At 36.6% G+C, this 19580-nt stretch overlaps 1 protein-coding gene across 3 annotated transcripts in view; it reads right to left on the bottom strand.

Annotated features, from left to right (window-relative positions):
• TRAPPC9 (trafficking protein particle complex subunit 9) overlaps nucleotides 1-19580 on the bottom strand; it is a 1102825-nt gene that overhangs the window by 976977 nt on the left and 106268 nt on the right. For all 3 annotated transcript variants that reach the window (XM_056820755.1, XM_056820756.1, XM_056820757.1), the window contains one exon: nucleotides 7817-7960. In XM_056820755.1, coding sequence (XP_056676733.1) covers nucleotides 7817-7960 — 144 coding nt within the window. The remainder of the gene's footprint in view (nucleotides 1-7816; nucleotides 7961-19580) is intronic.

Genomic DNA, 19580 nt, shown 5'->3' with positions numbered 1-19580 from the left:
AAGGAGGGAGGGAGAAGAAAGAAATAAACTGGAAATGTCCCCAAAAAAGAATGTTAAAAAAGTTTTTGCATGTTATTAAGAAATATATAATAGATTAAATAAAAATATATTTAAAAAATAAAATGTGGACTAATAGACTAGTGCCTGAACAAAGATAGAAACAATGAGTTCAGAAAGGAAAGAGTTAGTTACATGAGATGCAGTAAGGGTACAACCAATAAGATGTAGTAGTTGATTGAACTGGGGAGAGGAAAGAGAGTAAGAAAGGAAAGCATCAGAGATAATTCCAAAATTTAAAGGCTGGACATCTAGAAATAAGAGGTAGGTGTGGCTCAGCAATTAAGAGACCTGAACCTGGAGTCAGGAAGACCTGAGTTTAAATCAAGCCTCAGATACTTCCTATATGTGTGACCTTGGGCAAGTCACTTAACCTCTGGTTGCTTGACAAAAAGATCTCCTGGAGAAAAAAATAGCAAAACCACTCCAGTATTCTTGCTAAGGAAAACCTGTTGATAGCTATGGTCAGATGGGATTGCAAAGAGATTTATACAACTGAACAACAATAACTAATAGTGGTATTTTATCAGGTGTTCAAGAGGGAATGGATTCCTTGTTTAAGGCTCAATAAAAACAAAGATAAACAGGTAAAACAGGACAAGTACAGAGGACAAAGCCCAGTTTGGCTAAATACACCATCTACACTAAGGGAGAGTAAAATGAGATGAGGCTAAAGAGATAAGGCAGAATCATATGAATGCAGGGTCTTAAAAGACCAACCTATGAGGGCTGAACTTTACTCAACAAGCAAAATTAAGTCATTTATGGATGTTTAAGCAGGAGTGATATTTCTCTGCAAGAAGTAGATTGACCCAGAGCTATGTGAAAGTCAGTTTAGAAGATGGAGAGTGGAGGAGAAAAATGTTTGGAGGTCTGTAGTCAGTAAAAAATAATGAGGGCTTACTTATAACACAATGAAAGAGGTGAAAATATGCAAGAAGTGTTATAGAGAGAGAAACCGAGTCAATTTAACTCAACTTGACAAATATTTATTAAGTATCATGTGCCAAGCGATGAGAATAAAAAGACAAAAACAAAATCTACCCTAGAATCAAGGAGCTTCTATTTTAGAAGATAGAGTATAATATGTAGAAAGATAAGTCAAATAAATAAATACATACAACACACAAATATAAAGTAACTTCTATAAAGAGATAGCACTAAAAGAGGAAGGGAAGGGATAAGTAGAGGTCTTATGTAAGACATGGTTCTGTAGGGAATTAAATTAAGGGTTTGACTAAATATGTGAGGATGCTAAATTAATATTCTGGTTGTTGATTTAAAAATATAGCTCAAGCCAAAATGACTTTTAGTAGCTTTATTTATAAAGAGATGGAAAGAATAAAAGTATAAACATGCAAAAAGAGGACAGAGAAGATGTCTAGTCTATCACACAAAATATTGCTCCAGTGCTCAGCTCAGTCCTGAAGGACCTGGAGTTCCACCCATGCAGCCTCCTACAAGAGGGGAAGGCCTCTCTGAAACGTATCTCTCTCCAGAAGCCAGGAAAGGAAAGTCAGCTACTCACTCACCCAAGAAACATTCCAAGAGCCAAATCCCAAGTTGAAGCTGAGGTCCAAGGCATAGCTCTAAGCCACAGTCCCAGTCCAAGATCCTCCAAACTGACAGCTCAGCCAAAAACTTTCAGGGCTATTTATAGTCACTTCTTGTCCCTTCCCCTCTTCACAGGGGCCAATCACACCTTCCAAATAGCCTAGCACTGCCGGGGGGGGGGGGGGGGGGGGGGGTATGTAGGATCTACTTCTCATCCTCTGAAGGTGTCAACTCTTATCAAAGGCCTCTGAAGGTGACAACTTTCATCAAAGGATTCACAAGTTTCTAAATGATTGATGAGTTAAAAGGGTGGAGCTCTCCAAGTAAGTGACTTGTGAATTGTCTTACTTGATTTAAATGGGGGTTAAGTAAGTGTTAACTCAAAATAGACAAAGAAAATAAAGAATTCCTTTTCACAATCTTCCCTGTGATTCTTTGGGAGACTAGTCTCCCAAATGAATCATTTAACATAACCAGCTTATACCTCTAAAAATCTTCTAGCTACAGCTGCATATAAGATTTGACTTTCTAAGAGGAAACTGCAATAGTTAGAAAGAAAAAAGAAATAGAAGAGAGAGAAAGAGAACAAAACCAGTGTTTGCTAGGCACATTGACAAAAAGCCAATTAGGGAACAGTCCCCTTTAGCATAAGAGTTTACATTCAGAATAAATGTGTTCAACCCCCTTCAGTTCAATCAATTACATCCCAAAGTTCATTCTGGATGATCTAAGGCAGTGTAGGTTTCTTTATGGCACTTTCTCCAAACAGTTCATTTCTTGATTCAAGGAGTTAGTGAGCTTCTTTTCCTGAAATTTTTCTCAAAAAATTTTGTCTTGATTTTACAAAAATTATACAATCTCCCCTGAATTCCTTTCACAGTTGCTAACCTGTACTTTGAAGGAAGCCAGGGACTCTAAGAAAGAATTGAAGGAGAGCAATCCAGATATGGGAGATTACCCATGCAAAGGCACAAAAGTGGAAATTGAAATGTTATGCGCAGGGAACATCAAGTCACTCATTTCGACTGGACCCAGAGTATGCAATAAGGAGAGTAACAGGAAATAAGACTGGAAACTTGGGAAATATCTAGGTTTTAGAGGGAGATTCTAGGCTAAGGATTTTATTTCTTATTCTAGGAGAAAAAGGAAAACCATTGAAGCTCTCTGAGGGAGAGAAAGCTAAGAACTTGACTAATTAATTATATGTGTGAGTGTATGGCATATAAAAAGTCAAAGATCACATTCCAAGATTTTAAACATAGGTGACTAGATGGTACCACTAAAATAAAAGAGGGAAAAAAAAGAAAAGATTTGCATCAAATACAATAAGCTTGTTTGGAACACACTGAGTTTGAAGTCACAACAGGGAAATGACCTGTAGGTAGGTTTGACATGCAGACATAAGTGAGAAGAAAAAAAAAGGCCATTTTCAACTTCCCTGGTGCTATATAATCTACTTCTTGGTATTTTTATATCATCACTGTCAAAAAAAAAAAAGCAGGTAAGAATGTAGAGAATACAAGAAAGGTAGAAAAAGGAGGCAGAGGCATCACAGAATGTTAAACTATAGTTATCTCATAATTTTTGCTACAAGTTTACAAAATACTCCCTTGTGCATCCTAAACAGCAAAAATAAAAAATAAAATAAATAAGGAGTAAATAGTGAAAACCATCATCAAACTCCTCTAAGATTCTCCTAGAAAAGACATACAGATGCTGGAAGAACTTACTAAATGAGAACAAAGGGCTATGCCAAACAGGTGTACCTAGATGACCCACCACCATCTTGGACTCATCATGAACAAAACAAAACTTATTTTCTCCTTTAATGAATTACATAGGAACATTATTTTGTTTCATCCTTAAAGCAATCCTGTGAGGTAAAGACTTCAAAGATCTATCATTTTGGTCACTCTGGGTACTCCCCTTCCTCAGATGGAAGTTGTAATATCTCTGTAACTTAGTATACAGTCTTTGAGAATGCTGTGGTAGAAAAATTCATCATCTTGCAATCAATGTGATAATAAGCCTCTTCAAATGTAGCCAGGCTAGTTCTTGGAACAAATGATATGCACAATCAGAAGTTTACTCTCAGTTAGCATACCCTCTGAGAAGTAAACCTCTACATTATGATGAGGCATAAGAACAGGTCTTTAATGGAAACTGAGGTAAAAAGGAGAAGTGATATTACCCACAATTAGAAAGAGAAAATCAATGCTTGTAAAATATAAAAGACTTTCCCATGGTCTACTTGATAGAAAAGAATTCAAACCAGAGCTTCTAGTTTCAAATGGCTTTAACACATTTTTACATGTGGTAAAAGAGCTAGAAAGTCACATTACTGCCTAAATTCTAATAACAGGATAACCAGAAATGTTAAAAAGTTATATGTATAATACCATGAGCAATAGTTGTAAAACACTTATCTTAGATTCAAACCACCAGGTTCAAGATCCAATTCTGTTACTTAATAGCTAGCTGTGCAACAACAAAATGACATACACATAGGTGAGTAAATACAAAATAGACAACCTATCATTTTCAGTTTCCTCATCTACAACATACAAATAGTAAAAATTGTACTAACTACTCACAGGTTGTGAAAACACTATGGAAATGTGAGCTTGTTATATAATAAGTCATTCTAAATAATAAGACTGCAATACAAAATAACAATACCCCAATTTTATAAATGAGAAAACTTTATAAAGCACATGAAAATTAAACTACTTTGTCTAAAGTCAAGCTAGTATTATCAGACTGGTGAGAAGAGAGTCTTCCAGACCTTCTGACCTCTGTCCTTTTCCAAAGTGATTCCAATTAAGTCAACTACCATTAACCTGAGGACCTTTAAGGACATTCCTATAGGTTCAACATTATTAAATGGTCCAAGTTCTTCTACTTTCAACCTAAGTACCTTTGAATCATTAATTTATATGACCTCACAGAGGCAACATAATGCTTTAACATTTCACATGAAAACAAAACTGACATCTCTTCAATGTAGACATGAAACAATATTATCATGTTGCGTAACCTCTCTTCCCAAAGGTACAACAGACAGCTGAACGAAAAAGATGTTTTATTAGTATGCCATATAAAATCCACCTTTCTGGGGGCAAAGAAAAATTATGTTAACTAAGAAGAAGAAAATGTAAAGGAAAATATACTGGAGTTGAAGAGACCCTGGTTTCAAAATCTAGCACTGCCCCTCACTATCTGAATGGCTTTAGGCAAGTCATTTAACTTCCATGAGTCTCAATTTCCTATTCTGTACAATAAGTCTTGGCCTTGATCACCTATGATCCTATTCAAAATAAAGCTGATAAATCCTCATATCTGATAACCAATAAGATCCTTTCCAACTCTAAGTTTTTTAAGAGGTTATAGTAAGAGAACTGAGATAATGAGAACATCAGCCTTGTGAAAAGAAGGGAAAAGGAAGAAGGGGAGATGTTAGAAGAGAGAGAAATAGGTATTCAGATCTGACTTTTGCATATTAGTTTGTGAGTTCTCAGGCAGTCACTCAACTCTCTAATGCTCAGTTTTCCTCATCTTTCTGAAACACAGATAACAAGATCTATCCTGTATATGACACAAGGTTGTTGGGAGGCTCTTATGAAATAATGTACATAAAGCAATCTATAACCATAAAAGACTGCTTAATTAAAGTTGTATTTATTAATTCCAGGATTCTCAGCTTTTAATAAAATAATCCACATGAAAAATAAAAAAAAAAAGGAAGAAATGTGAGAAGGAAAAGACAAAAAAGGAGATGGAGATAGAAAAGAGAAAGGAGAACAGAAAAGAGAAAAGGAAAAAGGAGAAAAAGAAAGAAAAGTAGGGGGGACTCATTATCATTATGAAAGCATCTTTCTATTCACATAAACTGCTTGATTGAAAAATCTAATTTAATCAAATCTAAGTGTTTGGCAGCTACCAGAACTGAGATGATGAGGCTCTTCAAACTTTGAAAAAAAGTATGTGAATACCATGGAAAGAATTCTTACTAGGATGGTTAATTCAAATACAGATTTAGAAAATATTTATTTCCCACCCCCACCCCAATACTTCTGGGAGATATCACAAAAACATGTGCCACATGTTTTTATCACAAAACATAGTGCCACACTAGGCACTATGGAGAGATAATACTGAAGAGCCAAGTGCAGTGATTTTGAAAATTGAGAAGGATCCACAGATGGCCACAGGTAAATAATTTTTTTTTTCTTTTAGTATTCACTAAGCAGACACTAAAATCACAGATTAACAACTAAAAAAGACCTTAGAGGTCACAACATTGCAATGTTTTAGAGATGAAGGAACTAAGATTGAAAGAAAGCAAGTGACTTGCCTACAGTCACATGACAGGTAAGTGCTTACGGTAAGACATGAGCTTCTAAACACTGGGTCATGTACCTATCTTATTACAAAGTTTCTAGTTAAAACTATATGCCAACTATGGACAAAGTATCTATAAAAATAATTAATATTTTACCTATAGTATTAAATGATCATGAAAAGATACTATGTATCACAGTATGTCACCATGCTGACTTAGATCAATAATTAGAATTTTTCTTCTGGCATTAACTAATTATTGTTCATGAGTAAGCTAAAATGGTAAAAGCTGCAAGGAACTCCCACCTGGAGGAATTAAAGAAGGGGTATCAATAGACAGCAATAACAAACTGTGGGAGTAGTCATAACAAACTCAGGAGACATTCTCTGGGGAAAAAAGAACCTAAATATTCCAGATTGTGGGTGGCTCAGAATTTGTCTTGAGATTATAAGTAACTAGGAATTTAAATGGATTAAAGGTTGATCAATAATAATAATAATAATAATAATAAAGTTAACATTTACAGAGTACTTGCTATGTTTACTATGTTCCAGGCACTCTGCTAAGCACTTTACAATTACTATTTCATTTGATCCTCACAACAACTCTGAGAGGTAGGTGCTATTTTTATCCTTATTATACAGATGAGGAAATAGGAAAACTGAAGTTAAGTAACTTGTTTGGGGTCACATAGCTAAGTATCTGAGGCTGGCTGGCTTTGAGCTCAGATCTTCCTGATTCTGAACCCAGTACTCTTATCCATTATGCCACCTCACTGCCTAGTATTATTAAACAATTTGTGGAGAGGTTCTATTTATCTTGTTTTCCTCAGTCACTCAGTAAGAACTTTTCTTATTTAACTTTGTAAACAATATCCATGAAAGAGAAGAGAGAGCAGTTGTGTCAGAATACTGAGTGGTGTCAGATAGTTCCCAGATTTTCTATATGGGAGCTGCAAATAAAAGAAGTTAAAAATCCACAAATATGTACCATACCTTTATAGTTATGAAAGCCAAAGACAGAAGGGCTACTAAAATGACTCTGAGGCAGATGTTCCCAAATCTAGACTTCACACCTCAAACCCTTCCCCACATCTCTACTAAGCTCCAGATACACATTTCCAACTCTCTGCTGGATATATTCACCTAACTGTCCCAAGAACACCGCAAATTAAACCTTTCCCAAAACAAATTCACCCCTGTTCCCCCTCCCATATTTACTATTTCTCCCAAGTTCTCTATTCCTACTAATGGCATAACTAGCCTTCCAGTCACATAAGTCAAAACTATCTTGGACTCTTCCCTCTTCCTCTTCTCTTATTATTTAATTCGTCATTTTGGCCTTTTTTATTTGGCCTCAGATATCTATCAAAATTGTATCCACTTTTCCATTGCCAACACAGGCCTTCTTCACCTCTCATTTGGAATATTGTAAGGCTCCTAATTGTCATCTACCTCTATTCTATCCTCTTTTCAATCAATCTTTTAATACAGTAGCCTATATAATTTTCTTAAGGCATCATTTAAGTCACATCAGTGCCTGGCACATAGTAGGCATTATATAAATCTTTATTCTCTTCTCATCTCCATTGAAAAACCAGAAGTTGTTCCCCACTGCTTACTCAAAAACCAGCTATAAATGTCTTTTATGGGTTTACTTAAAATGACTACCCTGAGCCACAAATGCAGGCAGCTGATTCTATCCCATTGGACAGCATTTATTTATTTCCCAGAACAAGTCCTAAGCTGAGGCAAAGAAATGACAAGCTCAGCCTATTTACCTGGATTCTCAACAACTATTCCAATTGTCCAGGTGTTGGTGAGCTTTTAAAAGAAAACAGAACTTTTCATAAAATTCACTCACCCTGATCTGACAAAAAATCCAGCATCGTCTGTAAAAGGAAGGACAAGTGTCTGACTGAGAGTGCAGGATTCCCCATTCTTCTGGAGGCATACACTAATTCATGAAGCAAGCGCATCTGCACTGCTGCCCATCCTCTGTGAGTTCCTGTAAGGGAAGGACAAGAATCTTTTGTAAAGCTTAAAAAGTGACAATTAGCCTTTCTAGAAATGCACAATAATGAACTATGTAGAAACTTAAGGGGAAGCTTCACATATCATAGCATTTCAAATATTTACAACTAGAAGTGTTGAAACAACAAATTATCCCAGTCATCCATTATATAGATGGACAGCACATAGGCAGTAGTCTGGATTCAAACCCAATGTTCAAGACAGATCTAGTTATCTTTCTCCCAAACCTATACTTCTCTGAACTTCCATGGTCTTTTTCCCGCCAAAGGAACCACATCATTCCCAGGTTTGCAAACTCAGCATCATTCTCAACTCCTCAACTTTTTCACATCAGCCACCCAGTTAAGTCATTACAACTTGTCCTTCCTATCACTACAACTCCAAATCTAACATATTTCTCACTGAACTCTATTCCCTTCAACCAAAAGGAAATAAAAATCATGGATTCAGGACATACATGCCAGGTTGAAAAAAAATTTGAGATTTGGCATTTTATCAAAGTTTATGGCTACATGTCCAACATTATTTGGTGGAAGAATACTTAACTTGAACTCAGAAGACCTGAGTCAAGACCTGGAACCCCAGGTAAGTCCCTTTAAAGACTCCATTTCCACTATCTATAAAATAAAATTGAAACTTTCATGACAGCTATATAAATGTAAGCTACAACTAAATACAAACAATTTAAGAAAAGTCATTTTGCAACTGAATTATTAGAATAAATTTAAGGCAAGAGAAAACCATCAAATCTTTCACCATTAGAGATAAAAACATCAAAATTGAAAAAAACAAAATTATTTATCTTGCAGGTTTTCGTCATCATCATTAACCCAACAATGACTTTAATACTTTAAATGTCTATTATATCAATATAAAAATTCATAATCCCTCTTACCCAATCATACTCTGTCTATATCATACTTATTTAGTTATAGGTTATATTTCCTCCTCCTTTCCTCCTCCCAATCAGATTCTGAGATCCCTGTAGGCAGGAACTGTGGTGTTCTTCATCAGTTCAGGACTTGTGTGCCTATAAATACCCTTTCTACTAAGCCACAATGCCTATTTGGTCTCTCAGGATTCCTTTAGAATATAAAAACAGTAATATATATAGTACCTTAAATACAGCAGTGATAGGTAAGAGAAAAAGAAAATCCTTAAGTCCTCTAAAATTATCTGTCAGTGGAAGCAGAGGGACCAAAAAGCAAAGCAATGAATTTTCTTTAGAGGCTTAATAAACGTTGTATCTAATTTAGTCATGAATTGAAGAAGATCCAATTAAACTAACTTCAATGCTATCCTATTAAAGTCTATTTTCTAATTCTCTAATTGGACCAAATATGAGCATTACTGAGTAAAAAAAAAAAAGATACACAATGATCTAGCTAGAACGGGAGAGGATTAACAACAAGTAAGCCTGGGTTTTATGGCACTGCTGAACATTAATATTGGCTAAGCCATAACTTGTGTAATTCAAATTACCCTTCTTGTAAAATAAAAAGAATTTTTTGTTAAGACAGATCTGCAACTACAAGTAGAAAAGTGTATGCCCAAAGCTGCCATAGTCATAAATTTTTGAAGTACAATATTTTTAATGTTTAAAAGTAAGTTTCTCAGTTTTAGAGCTTATTGCAGCCACAATCTTGGCCATTAGCAAATCTATTTGCTTTGCAAAGTTCCCCTTCTTAGGAGTTCTTAGTGAAGATATAATCTCTCCTGGATGAAAAAGGCAGAACAGAAAGAATGACTAAAAATCCATATAATCACAACATGAATAAAGTAATAACTAGCATTTGCATAGTGTTTATTATGTGTTAGGCACTGTGTTATCTCATTTGATCCTCTCGACAAGCCTGAGAAGGTGCTATTATTAATCTCATTTTAAAAATAAGGAAACTGAGGCAAAGAAGTTAAATGACTTGGCTAGAGTTGTTTAGAGTAGCTAAGAAGTATTCAAGGCTGAATTTGAGCTCAGGTCTTCCTGACTCCAGGCTGTAAACCTTAAAATTTCTTAGACTTATAAATGTTGGAAATTTCACCATTGGGAAATTTCATATTTGAAGAATTTCCTACTGATAGTGGGAACTCTATTGGAATGTGAACCCCATTGGCATGGAAGGTTCCTTCTCCTCCCTACTTAAGACTACTTTAGGACAGAAACCTTTTGCTAAACAATGGAAAGGGCTTTGACCTATGCTTAAGCATAGAACAGGAAGTTCTTTGAGTCATGATTGATTTTAGAATTGATACAATAGAGATACTTGGAATGACAGAACAGGTCTTGGAACTTCCAATCTCCACCCTGCTCAGGGTAACAGGATTTAGGAAGGGCTGCAGCAAAGGATCAAGATTTAATTATTTGAGAATATGACCTTCAACAGACATGTGCAAAACCACAGACCTCTGGGAGGTCCTGGGTTAAGCTAGAGCCACCATTGGCACAGGGAAGACATGGACAGTGATTGGTAGATGTGAGAACTGAGGGGAGGGAACTTGGATGGTTTCCTTAAAGATAGCAGGGTCTGAGGACTGAGAGGTGGTTGGAGAGGTTTTGCTCTGAGAGGTTGTGCTCTGAAAGGCTTGCTCTGAAGGAAGCTGGAAGTGGAGGCCCCTGAGACTGTTTCTCCATTTTGGTCACGTGAGTGATAGGGACTGATCTCTTTTCTTTGCCTCAGCTATCTAAGGGCTTGGGCCCTTTGGCCCAGCCTAAACAGAGGGGGTATTAAAGCCCTATTCCCTTCTCTCCCTTCTCTCTGTCTCTCTCTCTCTCTTCTCTCTCTCTCTCTCTCTCTCTCTCTCTCTCTCTCTCTCTCTCTCTCTCTCTCTCTCTCTTTCTCTCTCTCTCTCTCTCATACCTTTCTTCCTCCTGTTTGTAATTAAACTCCATAAAAGGTTGACTGCTGACTTGAGTTTTCATTAAGGAATTACATAGCTGAATTCCTTGGTGACCTTAAATTAATATATATCAGTCTTTTAAAGTGATTTCCTTGTCACAAGGCCCAGGCTCTATCCTCTATACCACCCAGTTACCTTGTTAAAAAAAAATGATAATGGGGTAGGAAGGTGGCACAGTAGATAGAATGCCAGGCCTGGGTTCAAATCTGAATTCAGACACTTCCTAACTATGTGACCCTGGGCAAGTCACTTTGTTTTTTTCAAACCCTTACCTTCCATCTTGGAGTCAATACTGTGTATTGGCTCCAAGGCAGAAGAGTGCTAAGGGCTAGGCAATGGGGGTCAAGTGACTTGCCCAGGGTCACACAGCTGAGAAGTGTCTGAGTCCAGATTTGAACCTAGGACCTCCCATCTCTAGGCCTGGCTCTCAATCCACTGAGTTACCCAGCTGCCCCCCCCACCTTTAAAAAAAAAAAAAACCTTACCTTCTATCTTGGCAGAAGAGTGGTAAGGGCTAGGCAATGGGGGTCAAGTGACTTGCCCAGGGTCTCACAGCTGGGAAGTGTCTAAGGCCACATTTGAACCTAGGACCTCCCGTCTCTAGGACTGGCTTTTGCCCCTTGTCCTTCTGTTTTAGAATTATTACAAAAACAGAAAGTAAGGGTTTAGAAAAAATGAGAGCAAATTTTCCCTTAAAATGGAGATTACATTGGATTTTGAGCAGGGTACATGACTTTTCCTGTCTATAAAGGAACCTGTTCTCAATGAAAAGGTCCATTTTAAACAACTATGTAGATTAATCTTTTAAAAGATTGATATGAGATATTAGAGGAAGCAACCCATAATGGATAGGAGCTGGTCTTAGAGGGAGGAGCACCTGGATGAAATTTATACAAAATTTATACATCCTGGCTATGTGGCCCAGGGCAGGTCATTTAAATCACTCAGTAGCCCATGCTACTTTTAAACTATAAATTACAGGAAAATTACATAGTAAATAGCTTGCCTTGGTAGAAGAAGCTCTACAATAGGACCTCTCTTCAGTGATTAAAGAACAGGTATGATTTTTTTTTTAACCTTTAAAGGTATCTTTCAATTCTTGAAAATTAACTCCCCAAGTACAAGTCAATTCAATTTCAGTTTCTCTTTATTTTATGAAATAAAATATTTTAATTATTTATTGCTACAAAACATTTTCACAAACATTATTTTATTTGATCCAACAACAACAAAGTGACTTGAGTGGGGCAAAAATTATTATTTCCACTAATAGAACGAGGCATTGAGAATTGACTGACTTTTCAAAACATATCAAGTTAACAAATGACAGAGACAGAATGAGGACTCAGGGTCTTCTGACTCCAAATTCAGGCCCTTTTCCACTATACTACATGGTAAAGAACTATTGGATTTGACACAAAATAATTTTGGGAAATAAAACCTTGGATGAATGATTAACATTGCCATCTATAATATTACAGGGTACCTGTCTCATTTTCTCCCCACCTGTGTCACATAATTCAGAAATGAATGACACCTGTTTGTAGGAAGGGTAACTGTCAAAGAGAAGGAGAAAAAGACAGATAAAAAAAATAAGAAGTGATAGACTGGAATTATGGAGGAGCAGCATCTTCCTTCCTCCTCAGGTGGAAGTACCAGGTCTCCACTAGAATACAGAAATTGTTCGGACCAAAAGGAATTCATGTACCTATATTTAAAGGCATTTCCAATTCAAGTTTCCATTTACATGCTGGCACCAATGCACACTGCCCATCCAGTCCCCAACCCCTATCCAAAACTCCCTTAACAAGCTGGTAACAAAATCAAAAGTTCCAAGAATTCTTTCTAGGCTACTCTACAATTACAGTCAATAAACAAACACTGCTTTTCTCCCACCTGGAAATGTTATATTGTATTACAAAATCCTGCAGACAAAGAGTTTTTCCTCTAACTAGTTACACCAACAGGTCAGCAGTAAATGCTCTTGACAGCAGACAACAGGAGGACTTCACATCTTCGGCTTATTAATATATTGAGTAAATCCAAAGCAAAAAGAGTATTTGCTGATACCAGAGAAGCTTATCAGTTCAGGGCCACATAAATCTTTCTTGGCCATTATTTCCGTCACACCTCAATTGCCAGAATAAAATGCTGCAGCACCGACACATTTATGAGTAGGTCTGTACAATTTACAGATTTTGTTCTAGTTTGATCATTTCTCTCTCCCAGAATGCAGACCTACAAATATATTGAGGAAGGTGTTTGGAGCCACATTGTGTTAGAAACCCTATGAAGTTGGGAGTTTGGAAACCATGTCACTCTGGCAAATAATAATTCCACATCTATAAACAAAGGACAGTTGAGCTTTCCAAAATAACATGATTCAGTTCCTTTGAAAAATAAAGATGAAGAAATGAAAGGCACAATGAAAAAGTAGAGTTGTCAGGATTTTTTCTTTCGGGAAAGAAAGTCTGTTATTGCAGGAAATGTGAGGTAAAAACTCCATAGGTATTCAAAAAATGCACTTTGGCTGGTACCAAAACCTGGAAACCATGTAAATGCCCCCTGATAGGGGAATACCTGAACAAACTGTTGTATGTGAATACAAGGGGCTTTCTGCCACAAGACAAAGTGAATAGGAAGAATTCTAAGAAACACCAAGAGACTTGCAAGAAATGCTATATGCAGAATCCTGAAAAATATATATTATAAGATTAGCAAAAAGAACACTGAAATTAAGATGAAACCTGAAGAACTATGAAACCAAACCCCAAACTTTATTACTTTCTGTAAAAAAGTGGGGAAATTTTACTATACACTATCAGACTTGGTCACTCTGATTTATCTTGAGAATTTTCCTTCTGTTACAAGAGAGATTTCATGGCTGAAAAGATATCCAGAATAAAAGTAGAAGATGGCATAAGATATAAGCTATAACATTAGGGTTTTTTTTGTTTAAGCAAAATAAAGTGCACAAGATATAGAGCTCAAGTCCCTCATCAACAATTATCTAACTGTATGACCTTTAGCAAGTCAATTAAATTAAAACTCAATTTTCTCATCTATAGAATTTTGCCAATACCATCCACATTACCGGCCTCACCAGACTGTATCATAAGGATGAAAGGAGAATATGTATGAAGGCATTCTAGAAATTCAGAAGTGTCTCTACATAGCTTCCTTCCTTTACTGCCACCAAATGACTCCTTGGAGAACCTTCCTAAGACTGCAGCTTTGGAAATATAGAACCACTCTTTTTCTTCTGCCCCCTTTCTCAAAGTAATTCACCAATAATTTAAAAAATATTTATTAAGCCCCTAGCACAGCTTAACCATACAGGAATAACTGGCTTCTATTCAGGGATAGAGTGCAGCTAAGCAAGGATTGGGAAAAATGTATCTGCTTAAAGTCCTAAAAATCTAATTTTTTACAAAAGACTTTAAAAAGGTAGGGAAAAAACTACCTATATGTATATAATAAACTAGATACTATAGGGCTTAGTCACATTGTGGAAGCAGAAAAGCAATAGAAATGACCAAAAATTCATAGTAGGCAAACTCCAAAGAAGGAGCAAGCAATAAAATTCATGTACACTGAGATCAAAACCAAAAACACAAAATATAAGTTCAAATACTCAAACAATTCAATTCAATATGAGTTCAATTACTCAAGCATTTCTTAGAGTTCTCTTTCTGAAAAAAAAAAGCTAGAACTTCTGACAAAATGGAAATTGTGAGTACTTCTTAGCATAATTCCCAATCCCAAAATTTCAAAAATGAAATTTATCCAATATATAATAATTAAAATTGGAGCAAAAATAAGAAAAGTAAGAAATACCTCTAAATAATGAAATATCTTCTGGAAAAAAATTAAGGACTCTGAGAAGAAACAATTCCCCTTAAGTGACCCCAACCTCACCCACTTTCTAATAAGCCTGCTTAAAGCAATAGCCACTAAGGTCCTTGTCATTCAGGATAAGTCAGTTTTTCCCTAAAATGATAATGAAACTATCTTTGTAACTTAACTGATCCAGATTTCTAAGGCTCTAATGATAGGCTCTTCTTAATTGACAAAGCATAAAAACTTCCTCAAACCTGAAGTCCATGCTGCCATGTGAATCAAATATGACCTAATAGGATGCATTTCCTCCAAAGAAATTAAATAATTCTGTGAGACCCCAAGAAAAAATAGAATAACAACAAGAAACTCTAGGGTGGTTAAAAAGATAATTTTAAAAAGAAAATAGAATAGAATTAGTGCAGAAATCAAAATTATTGATAAAGATATCAATAAAACAAATAATTGCAAACATGATGTAGTACCACTATCAAATCAACACTTTAAAAAAATGACAGATTTTCACTGCAAAAGAAGAAAATTTGACTGATAAAATCAAACTACAACATTATAAATAAATAAAAGCACTATACAAACCAGAGTAACCCAAAGATAGGATGCACAGGGATAATGTAAGAATTATAGGTCACCCATAAAAACTTTAATAATAATTTTAATAATAAAGTTTAATAAAAAACTCTCATAAAATGATTTTAAAAGTCTGAATACCATATGCAGGAAAACATATTAAAAATTATCTAGAAGTACTGAAAACAGGGGACAAAGTATGATCAAAAAAATCTACAGACCATCAATAGAAAGTTCAAGTTTAAATTACCAAAGTGTGAAATATCACATATGACATAAGAGGTTAGTCAGTTTTATTTAACTTTTGTTTTGTCACAAGAAGATTTCAATCAACATACACATTTATAAACCACTTAAGTGACATACTATGTTAGGTAGTAACTGCCCTCAAACACCTATTATCTACTGGGAAAAACAATAAGATGCATACATACAAATAAATAAAAATATATACAAAATAAACACAAAGTAATGGGGAAGGACAACTAAGGCAACTTTTTAGCAATGTTTTTTTAATGCATATTTCAAAAATCATATAATTTCCTTCAAAGATTTAACAGAGACAGCTTTGTTCAAAGACTTTGATAATATATCAAAGCTAAAAAGCAGAGAAACCTGCAATTGCCCAAGATACTTGTCACTATTATGGAAGGGGATTATAACGGTGTTAAAATTGAAGGATTCTCCAGAAAGTTTGATGTCTCCCAGATGTTCTTCCGGGAGCCATCAAAGCCATGCTGTTTGACACAATCACAAGTGGAAACCTGGGGTTGTTAAGTGGCCCCCAGGAAGGATGGAAATACCCACTCATCCCCTCTGTGTGACTTCTCTCACTAACATTCCTTATTATTGGAATTATTCCCTAGGAGAAAATGGATGAGAGCAAATTCTTGCAGGGTTAATACAGATCCCCCATTCCCCCAGAATATCACCGGGGGAGGGGGGGAGAGCTGGGGAGCTCAGGCCTAGAGATGGGAGGTCCTAGGTTCAAATCTGGACTCAGACACTTCTCAGCTGTGTGACCCTGGGCAAGTCACTTGACCCCCATTGCCTAGCCCTTACCACTCTTCTGCCTTGGAGCCAATACACAGTCTTGACTCCAAGATGGAAGGTAAGGGTTAAAAAAAAAAAGAATATCACCAGGAGATCCCACTTACAAAATTAAACCTAAGGATTCTTATGTACCCACTTAGATAGGACCCTCTTTTCTAGGCATAAAACTTCTGGCAAATCTGTGCTCAGAATTCCCCACCCCCATGTACAGGCCAAGAACAAGCTTCTCTGAGCTAGTATATTAATTACCTTCCAGGGAGAGGCAGCATGTTCCACCACACTGCTTTGTTTTGAACTGAAGCCTAGGCAATCCATCCTGGAAACCTTAGTGAAACATTAAAAAATGAAAGCCTGATATTAAAAAATCCCTAAAACTGGGCCATGTTGATTCTACCCTCTAAACCCACACTTAGCAGCAGTGTTTTACTGATTATCTCCTTAGGCTTCGTATTTGTTATTAGGATCTATAGAAACATGTATGTTGAAAATGAAACTGTATGCCAGGTAGATATGTAACCAGAAGGTATAAAAATAAAAATCAAGCCAGCAGGGGCGGAGCAGTTTCTCTGTGAAGCCTGTGTAGCAAGTTGAAAACAAAAGCTGTGTCCCATTCCTTTATCCACCTATGCCGCCACATCCAGCAAAAAGACCCCTGATGCTGTGGAGGGCAGGTCCCCACCCACAGCAATGTTCATATTCAGATGACATTGCATTAGTTGAATCAAATGCTAGAGTAAAATAAATATTATTCATATTGGCATGCATGTGTGCATGTGTAAACACACATAATCTATGAATATAACTTGAGAGAATAACTTAAGGAGTCTATATATGTAGAGTATATATACTTTGAATAGGCATTGAAAATGAATGATGAACTAGAGCCAAAATTGAATAGCGAGGTAATGGGCCTAATTGTCTTATACAAGCTGTACAAGTGTTCTAATAACTTCACGTTCCTCCCTGAAACAACGTCCCATTTTTATAACACCAATATAATTTCACAGATATTATACAGTCATATCCATGAATATATCATAGAATACTATAATCTCCAAAAAAGTGAAGCTGAACATCACCAAAAGAGTAATGAAGAGGCCCAAGGCAGATATAAGCAAGTTATAATATTACAAATAAGAAACTGCCCAGAGAAAGGGTAAAAAAAAAAGTATGACTACAAAAATGGATCAGCTGGTACTGTGGTAAAAATGAGAATAGCAAATGACAGTCCACATGGTCCAATGGTACCCCCACGTTTAAAAAAAAAACATGAGGAAGCCCCCAAACATTTTGGATGAACCCCTTATGGTGACTATGAGAAGTCATGGATAATAATCACAAAAAATGAACAAATGGACAGCTAAGTGGCTCAATAGATTGAGAGCCAGGTCCAGAGATAAGAAGTCCTGGGTTCAAACTGGCCTCAAGTACTTCCTATCTGTGTGACCCTGGGCAAGTTACTTAACCTCCACTGCCTAATCCTTACCTTTCTTCTGTCTTAGAACCAGTATTGATTCCAAGTCAGAAGGTAAAAATATTTTTTAAAAAGAGTTATTCAAATATATGTGAATTATAAGAAGTGCCAATATCAATGAGACTTCCAAACCTGAGCATTTCAGTATAACTTGTTAGACTAATAAGACTTGGGCAGGCTTCCACAATATGACCAATCTGAAAATGTTCTACGTGGTATCACATGTATAATCTATATCAAATTGTTCACTATCTCAGGGAGGTGGAAGAGGAAGGAGTGAGGAGAAAATCTGGAACTCAAAATATGAAAAAATTAGTGTTTAAAACTGTCTTTACATATAATTGGGGAAAAATAAAATATTGAGAGAGAAAGGATAGCAATGAAAAAAGAGTTCAGAAAGGAAAGGTGAAATCCTATCATCTAAAATTCCACAGAAGTCAAATCCAGAGGAATAAGGAGCTATCAGAAGTTAAATTCTTAAAACAAATAGAAACAAAATCCAATAAGAAGAAAATATGGAAGACAGCATGTCAAAATTGGAAAAGTACTGGAATCAGAATCAGAAGATCTGGAATCAAATGCCAGCTCTGTCACTTATTATCTGGTCAAAATGCTTCTTTCTAGGCCTCAATTTCCTCTTGTGAAAAATGGGAATGATAGCACCTGATTCATAGAGTGGTTGTGAGGATGAAATGAGATAATATTTGTAAAGCATTTTGCCTAGTGCTTAGCACATAGTGTAAGAGGAATTTATCCAATTTGTGCAAGGAGAAATCTCTGACAGAAATCAACTGGAGAGGGAGAGCAGGGAAGGTGCAAGAAGAAAAAATTCAAGATTCCAGTCAGAGAATCAGAAGCTTGGATATCTCCAACTGGTAATCACTCCTGCACTTCTTCCATCTAGGAAAAAGGGAGAAGAAACAGCTCTCTCAGGCTAGAAAGAAGCTTGGGTCTCCCTGGAAATCAACTGTTTCCCTGTGAACCCCTGGATATCTCTCAATCAGTTCTCAACAACACCTCAGTCATCAGTGAATATTGTGGACAGGGACTTGAAAAAGCCATCCACTTAGATCCCCTTTCTCAAGGAACTCATTTTCCATCTCTCTCCCTAACTTGTTCTTGGGGTCAAGGCTGAGAGCCTGAACCCTGAGATCTTGGTGGGGTCAGACTGTCAGAGGGGACAAGTCAATCAGGCTTTCTGCTCACCCACTTCCCTTACCTAACACCCTTACCTCTCCTTCCCTGTATGCACCCAAATAAAAATAAATGCACCCAAACTGTCTACTTCTTAGAATTAGGTCTGGCTAGGAAAGGGGGCTGAAGATTTGGGGAGAACATACCTCTCCCCAAAAAGGAGGGTTAGCGCAGGATCCCAGGGATTCAAACAAACAGACCCAAGGAGCAACTATCTCTCCTGGGCTGTGGAGTAATCCAAGGTTTGGGGAGGGGAGTGGTAGTTGTTGTACCTGAAGGATCCTGAGGCAGAAGAGTTCATCTTGCCTCTCAAGAATAGCTGGGACTAAAGGAGGGGCAGTGTGTCATTTTACCAAGCCTTTCCCTCTAGTTCTTGTCCTCCATCTCATAGAATAATTCTCTGAGGATACAAGACTAGGTTACCTTTCCCCAAAGGGAAGAGAGGGAAAGGTCAATCTCTTCCCCCTCTCCATCCTTTCAACTCTTTTTCTCTCCCTCCATTTCCCCTGTGTGTTCCCCTTCAGTCCACACATTACAATAGTAAACACTCAAT

Source organism: Monodelphis domestica, chromosome 3 (genome assembly GCF_027887165.1).
Source record: "Monodelphis domestica isolate mMonDom1 chromosome 3, mMonDom1.pri, whole genome shotgun sequence".
Classification (NCBI taxonomy): domain Eukaryota; kingdom Metazoa; phylum Chordata; class Mammalia; order Didelphimorphia; family Didelphidae; genus Monodelphis; species Monodelphis domestica.
Note: the sequence above shows the minus strand (reverse complement) of the source record. Positions and strands in the feature narration are given on the sequence as shown.